Raw genomic sequence first — 7,454 nt, 5'->3', positions numbered from 1 at the left:
CCTTTACACATGTTGTATCTATTGAATGATGACTGTGCATAAGGCTGAATACTTTGAACCAAAATTTGATATTCATCAGACTGAGCTTTGATTAATCAAATTTTCCATTGTATTTGACTTCTAAATTGGATCTAACAAAATGTATTTAAAATTATATCAATTACTTTAACATCCATTTTGCATGTATTTTACATAAAATGTACAATTTTGAAATACTAAAGTTACAGCTAGTTTACTGTTCGTTTGTGTGTTTTCTTCATATTTTTAATAGATAATTGATATTTTCTAGAGTGTGTTTTAGTATGATTTATTTATAATAATAATTTAATTTTCTTTCTTTCTATCTACTCCTCTACTGCAGTAAACAATGTCTTTTCAATATCAATAACTCAAACTTCAGTCAACATTAAAATACTTAAGACACACATTCGACAACCCACCACAAATGTGCATTTTAACAAAAATGATGTTGTTGCAGGAAATGCATCTCATATCGGCCAAGTCTGCTCAACTTGGGGAAACTATCACTGGAAGACTTTTGATGGACATTTGTACCGACTGGTCTCCTCTTGCAACCACGTGGTGGTCTCGGAGTGCAACGAAGAAGGCTTCAACATCCAAATGAGGCGCTCTTTGGTTAATGGCATTCCTAAAATAAGCGCTATTGTTTTTGCGATTGAGGGCACGATGGTGGAAATCTCCCGCCGTGGAGTAATCGTCGACCAAAACACGTAAGTTTTCTTTGTATTTTTCTCACTTTTACTGAAAAAAGACATTTTCATATAATGCTGAATTGCAGCAGGAGTTGTTTGGTTTCAAGTCTTCAGTTATTATTATTTATTTATTTTTTTTAAAAAAGTACCTATCAAAGCTGCTAGCAGCATTCAAGAGCCAGGAAACCCATCAATAAGCTTTCCGCAGTGTGACTGTATGAGTCAGAGGCCCCGATGAGACAAACAAGTGATTTATCTTTGCATCGCTGCTAAACACTCATCCAGATCTGGATGGTTGATTTGTTTTTGTAGGTGGCGCTGTGGCGCGATTGGGTTCATTCCTCATATTTGTGATTTTTTTTTTGCCAGTCTGGACTTGTGTGTCTAATTTGATGAGTTTTGAAGCATGTTGTTTTCGGTGAAGGCTGTCAAGTGTGAATTGTAGTCCTTGATAATAATAATAATAATAATAATAATAATAATAATAATAATAATAATAATAATAATAATAATAATAATGATACACTTTTATTTGTACAGCGCTAAATCACAACCAATGGCGTCTCAAAGCGCTTTATACAATCAGAGAGAACCAACCGGGCCCCCGGAGCAAGCAAGATGCGAGAGTGGCTGGGAAAAACTCCCCAACTAACTGCCACTTCTTGATGGGACTAACACATGAGCCATTTTTGTGCGTGCTGCAGGCAGGAACTGCCGGTATTTTAAATGGCTTGGATTTGCTAACGGTGTCTAAAAGAGCTGTAAAATGAAAACAGTATGTTTTTGTGAAATGACCCAATGGAGACTTTTTTTCATCAAACTGTTTTCTGCGATTCACTTAAGTTTGAAGTTTTAGCAAATGGTTTCGGAGGGAGAGGAATTTACCTATGGTACGGTAATAGATTTGAGTGGTCCACTTGTTTTTATTTCTGTAGGTGGCACTGTTGGGACACCATTGGTTTAATTTATCATAATAAGAAAATGTATGTCACATTTGATGACATTTTGAGCATGTTTAGTGTGTGAAATGTGCATTGACGATATGCATGACATGGAGGAGGGGTGGGCAAACTTTTTTGACTGGTGGGCCACAATGGGTTCTAAAATGTGACAGAAGGGGTCAGAGGTGCAGGAGCGGATGGACAGCGTGTTTTGGTGAACCACCTTATCAGAGGAAAAAATATCATGGGACATGTAGAAAACATGTGCTTTAATGTTTTTGTAATGTAACAACAAAATATGTATCTTTGAAGCCCCCATGGTATTTAGCTCTTTATTGAAATGACTCTTAAAACACAAATATAAAATACAAATATTCTATGACTTACTTCCTACTGATATAATTTTTTCAAGTTCGGCGGGCCAGATTAAAAAGCTCAATGAGCCACATGTGGCCCTCAGGTCGTAGTTTGCCCACCCCCGGCATGGAGAAAAATGCCTCTGACTACTGAGGCCTGGTTTTATTGAGAGCTTTAACCTTAGCTGAACTAAAATCATTTTTTAATGAATTGTTTCATCTTCATATCACACTTCTCTGTGTTCATGCAGGGTGACTTTGCCGCACTATTCATTTGGAATGGCCATCACTTCGACTCCAACCAGTATCATCGTCGTGGGTAAACTGGGGTTTCGGGCTGTCTGGAACTTGGATGATTCCCTTGATGTATGTAACACACCCTGAAAAATACACCACCCAACTGTTTATATGTACTATTATTTATATGTATATGTGTCTTTTCTGAAAGATTGAAATCGACCAGCGCTACCGCAGCAAGTTATGTGGACTCTGTGGAAACTTTGATGGCAACCCTAAGGATCTCATAATAGAAGGTATGATCTCTTAAATGTTGTGGTTTAAATGTCCTCACACCTATCAATACAAGTAAACGGGGATTATGATAGACCCATATTGTGAAATAGCTAAATACAGACATTCTCTAAATCTACGTTTCTGTAGAATGATAGAGTAGATAAGATATTTGACTTTGTCACACACAACATTTCTCAGTCATTATGATGATTATGATGTCTCTCCCTATGAGGCTTTTGAACACAAGACATTAATAACTTTGCCACTGCATGGTGAGTAACTGTATTCCTCTGTATTGCAGGAGTTGAATCATCTGTGCTAGACTTTGCTGATTTGAACAAGATGGATGGACCCACAGAGAGCTGTGAGGTCCCTGAGGAAACACAGCAGGAGAGCTGTGCGATTAAGGTACTTCACTCACTGACGGCCGAACGCATTCACACCAAACTTTAACCTAAACATCCACCCATCCATCCATTTTCAATACCCATTTCTTCCTGAGTTCAGCGTCACGTGGGTCTGCTGAAGCCTATCCCAGGTGCCGTAGGGGGAAGGCAGGGTTACACCCTGAACAAGTCGCCAGTTCATCACAGGTCCACATAGAGACAAACAAAGACAAACCACCATTCGCACTCACATACACAGCTACAGACAATTTAGAGTTTCCAATTCACCTCACATGCATGATTTTTGGACTGTGGGAGGAAGCCCGAAAACCCAGAGAGAGCCCACGCAGACACAGGGAGAACATGCAAAATCCACACAGAAAGGCCCCAGGCCTGTAATCGATCCCACAACCTTCTTGCTGCGCCACCATGTCACCCTTAACCTAAACACGTCACCTTAATTTGTCATATTTCTCTCTCTCAGGAATTTTGTGAAGAGATTTTCTCCGGCGCTGCGTTCAAAGACTGCCAAAATTACATTAACGTGGAATACTTCATTAAAGCCTGTCAGGGTGACATGTGCTGCAGTTTGCCAGATAAGAACACCTTTCTCTGCCAAACTATCTCCGAGTACTCCAGGCAGTGTGTCCATGCAGGTGGAACACCCCAGCAATGGAGGACTGAGAAGTTTTGCAGTAAGTTCTCAGATCGGACATTCAAATCTGTTGACCCATGAAATACGGGCCTATTTAGAGTATTCTTCCTCCATACATTATTTCATGGTCACAAGTATAAAAAAGGAGCTTTTACATTCGCAGACAAAAACTGCTCACGGAACATGGAATTCAAAGAGTGCATGAGTTCCTGTCCCGACACGTGCTCCAATCCTTCTGCCAGCCAAACGTGTGAACTCCACTGCCACGATGGATGCAGCTGCCCTCCAGGTGCATGCACGCACACACAAACACACACACATACTCAAAAAGGACTAAATATCAATATGTAAAGCGCTGTATGTATATTGAACTTGGCATATATATTGAACAAGGCAGTGAAAATTGACTTCACATCCTATCTCGTTTAGGAACTGTCCAAGATGACGTTGGTAACACTGGTTGTGTCCCCCTAAGTCAGTGTCCATGTAAACACAACCAGAAAACCTTCCTTCCTGGAGAGTCCTTCGCTGAGAGCTGTAAATCCTGGTAAGATGGGAGAATCCTTGAGCTCTCAAGGTGATACAGAGAAAGTGATCAAGTCTAGTGACCTTTCACTACCATGTACAATACCAGTGAAAAGTTTGGACACACGTGTTTCTTCTTTATCTTTACCCATTTCTACATTGTAGGGACATTGAATATATGACCAAGATATGTATATATATTATTATATTATATTATTATTATATTATTGTACATATATTAATGTGGCAAAAGAAAAAAATGTTAAATACCTAAATATGTTATGTCATATATATTGTATATCAAGTGTGGATCTTCTAGATAATATAAAATATAAAATTTGTTTGAGGTATTTCACACTTTTTTGATAAATACATATTCCATTTGTGTTCACCCATAGTTTTGATGCCTTGAGTAATAATCTACAATGTAAATAGTCATGAAAATGAAAGAAAAACCATTCAATCACAAGTATGTGTTCAAACTTTTGACGGGTAGTGTACATGATTGGTCTTTTATTGTCAGTTGAATGGCTATCAGCATTGTAGCAACATAGCAAGTGTACGACATCCAAGTTGAACTGTTCTGATTTTGTTCATTCTGCTGTTCCATGCTCACGCTGAAAGGCTAAAATTACACCATAAGGACTATTATAATAGTTGAGGATGTTGTTGATGACAAGTTGTTTGATGCACTAGTCATTTAACAACCTAATCTTTGGGTGACAGCATGTGTCAAAAAGGCAAGTGGAAGTGTTCGGAGGAAAAGTGTCCAGGCAAATGTTCGGTCGAGGGCGGAGCTCACATCAACACGTTTGATGGGAAAACATACTCTTTCCATGGTGACTGCTCATATGTTCTGACTCAGGTAATGATGGTTATCTTAACTATGTTATGAACGTAAAAATGATTTAGATTCCGCTCAGTACAGGAAATTTCCTCAAACAAGCATGGCATCAGCACGCCCACAGTTCTTGTGGTGACTAGAGGTTTTGGTTCGTTACCGTAAGAGATGACGAAGGTTTTCACTTTACAGTTATTTTACAGTCAGGAATGCAACTGTCACATTTTTTTAAATTTCTAATGCCCTGTATTTTTCTGTCCTTTTATTCCTGATATTGCTCTTGTTATTAATTGTTACGTAATTGCTATCATATTTGATCTTCTTCATATTTAATGTTTATTTTGTTTATTTCATAAGCTGCAGTGATTATGATAGCTGCCAAATACAATTACATTCCCTATGCACTGACAAGTAAAGACTGTCTCTTATGGGTTGTCTCCAGGATCAAAACCTTCGTTACGTCATGGTAGTGGACTTACTCCAGTGTGGTCTGACAAGACAAAAGACATGCCTCAAATCTGTCACTTTGGCCGTAAACAACTACAATTATCAGGTATGACACCCTTCTGTGAGTTGCTCTGTGAGGTTTCACACAGGGAAAAAACGTTGGCAGCATACAGGTCTGTTGGTGTTGAATAATCTCCAAGTTTTATACTTAGCTGTTTGCATTTAATTTGCTTCTTTCCTGCCTGAAGTGATAGTTACAACAAACAGAAATTATTGAATCTTATCAATCATCTTATAAAATGTGACTTTCCACACAGCACATTAAAATCCTGTCCAGTGGGAAGGTGCTTGTGGACGGTGTTGAGTCTCAGTTGCCTCTGTTTAAATGTAAGTGGCCACATTTTCTTTAATGATTTAAGCACCTATTAACTACTCATACTGTTGGTTTTGAATGTTGAGTCAATGTCATACAATGCCATATGCCATACATACATACAATGCCATACAACGCAATACAAACACACTCTATATGATTTCCACGAGCAACTCGGTGCAATGCTGACTTTTTTAAATAACTTTGCAGCGGACGTGAGAGCCTTCAAACCATCATCCTTCTATATCCTCATCACTACCAGTGTGGGCTTAAAAGTGATGGTCCAGCTTTCGCCTGTGATGCAGGTTTTTGTCACAATTGAAAGCTCTTTTAAAGGACAAAGTACCGGTAAGCCATCTCAAAATGGAGCCCTGCTCCATCGATATTAAGTGGAGTCATCGTTCAAGCTGTGAAAGTCAAAACTGTGAGAAGTACCTCGATGCATAACATGTTAAATTATGCAACAGGTCTGTGTGGAAACTTTAACGACATCATGACTGACGACTTTCTGGCCCTCAGTGGGCTTGTGGAGGGAACTGCAGTGGCATTTGCCAATTCATGGAAAACAAACTCCAACTGCCGTGACATCACCTTGAACCTCGGAGACCCCTGCAGCCAGAGTATTGACAAGGGTATGATGAAGAAACATTTGCGTCAACCGCAGTGCGGTATGCCATTTGCAAGCCATGAAACCTCATAACCATTCTGTGTCTTTTACGCCTCGCAGCCAAGTATGCGCACTACTGGTGCTCCAAATTAACAGATCCAAAGGGAGTGTTTTCTGCCTGTCACTCTGTTATCAGCCCAGACCATTACAAAGAGGTATGTCTGCAAAGACGGTCGGTCACAATAAATACTCTGACTTGATTGTTTAAACCCCCACTTACAAACGCGTCTTATGCCAGAACTGCGTGTACGACAGCTGCAACTGCGGGAAAAGTGAGGATAGCATGTGCGCCGCTGTCTCTGCATATGTGTATGCATGTTCAGAAGCGGGAATCCAACTCAATGGCTGGAGGTCAACAATCTGTGGTGAGTAAAGTGCTTCATTTTTCTGTTATACTGTGGCCAAGGTGGAGTTATCTCACTCTTTCAATTCTCCCTTTAGGCAAATTCAGTACATCGTGCCCAAAAGGCACAATATATGGCTACAACATGACCTTGTGCAATCGCACTTGCCAGTCACTTGGCCAGACTGACTACTCTTGCCAGACCACTTTCACGCCAGTGGATGGTTGCGGCTGCGCTGAGGGAACTTACATGAACGAAGACAACGAATGTGTTGCACACGAGAAGTGCCCTTGCTATCACGAAGACATCATCATTAAGGCCGGAGAGGCTTTAAGCAAAGATGGCCACACATGGTATACACACAGCAGATTTCCGTTTTAGGATTTCACAATCTGAGTAGCTCCGTTAGCACCTGAGAGTTCCAGTTGAACATTTACCTTTACTGCATGTGCCTTGATTTCTATATGCAACATTTAAATTATATAATAGTATTAGTAGTATAATAGTAGCTTTCAATAATAAGACCCCATTACTCAAATTGAAAGGAAAGGCAAATAGAAAGACCAATAAAGTTGATAAGTTGTTGTTTTTTAAAAAAAAAAAAAAAACATCAAAAGAAAAGTCAGTAGTCAAAACAAAATAGTCGTGTAGCCAGTCAGTCAGTCAGTCAGTTAGTTAGTAGCCAATCTCACA

General features: G+C 39.6%; 1 protein-coding gene across 1 annotated transcript; it reads left to right on the top strand.

Annotated features, from left to right (window-relative positions):
* Nucleotides 1-481: 481 nt before the first annotated feature.
* On the top strand, nucleotides 482-7,114 carry LOC142882483 (mucin-2-like; the record flags this gene model as incomplete). The annotated part of the gene is made up of 15 exons (XM_076017244.1): nucleotides 482-731; nucleotides 2,262-2,376; nucleotides 2,459-2,543; nucleotides 2,825-2,931; nucleotides 3,394-3,604; nucleotides 3,728-3,853; nucleotides 3,994-4,111; nucleotides 4,816-4,954; nucleotides 5,373-5,483; nucleotides 5,695-5,764; nucleotides 5,961-6,098; nucleotides 6,218-6,382; nucleotides 6,478-6,572; nucleotides 6,656-6,782; nucleotides 6,859-7,114. Coding segments are annotated over exons 1-15 (1,973 nt in total), but the record flags the coding sequence as incomplete, so codon positions are not given.
* Nucleotides 7,115-7,454: the final 340 nt, after the last annotated feature.

This window comes from Nelusetta ayraudi, unplaced genomic scaffold (assembly GCF_046127955.1).
Source record: "Nelusetta ayraudi isolate G7.1 ecotype Tasmania unplaced genomic scaffold, CSIRO-AGI_Nayr_v1 ptg000289l, whole genome shotgun sequence".
Classification (NCBI taxonomy): Eukaryota; Metazoa; Chordata; class Actinopteri; order Tetraodontiformes; family Monacanthidae; genus Nelusetta; species Nelusetta ayraudi.
This window is presented reverse-complemented; position numbering and strand designations above follow the sequence as displayed.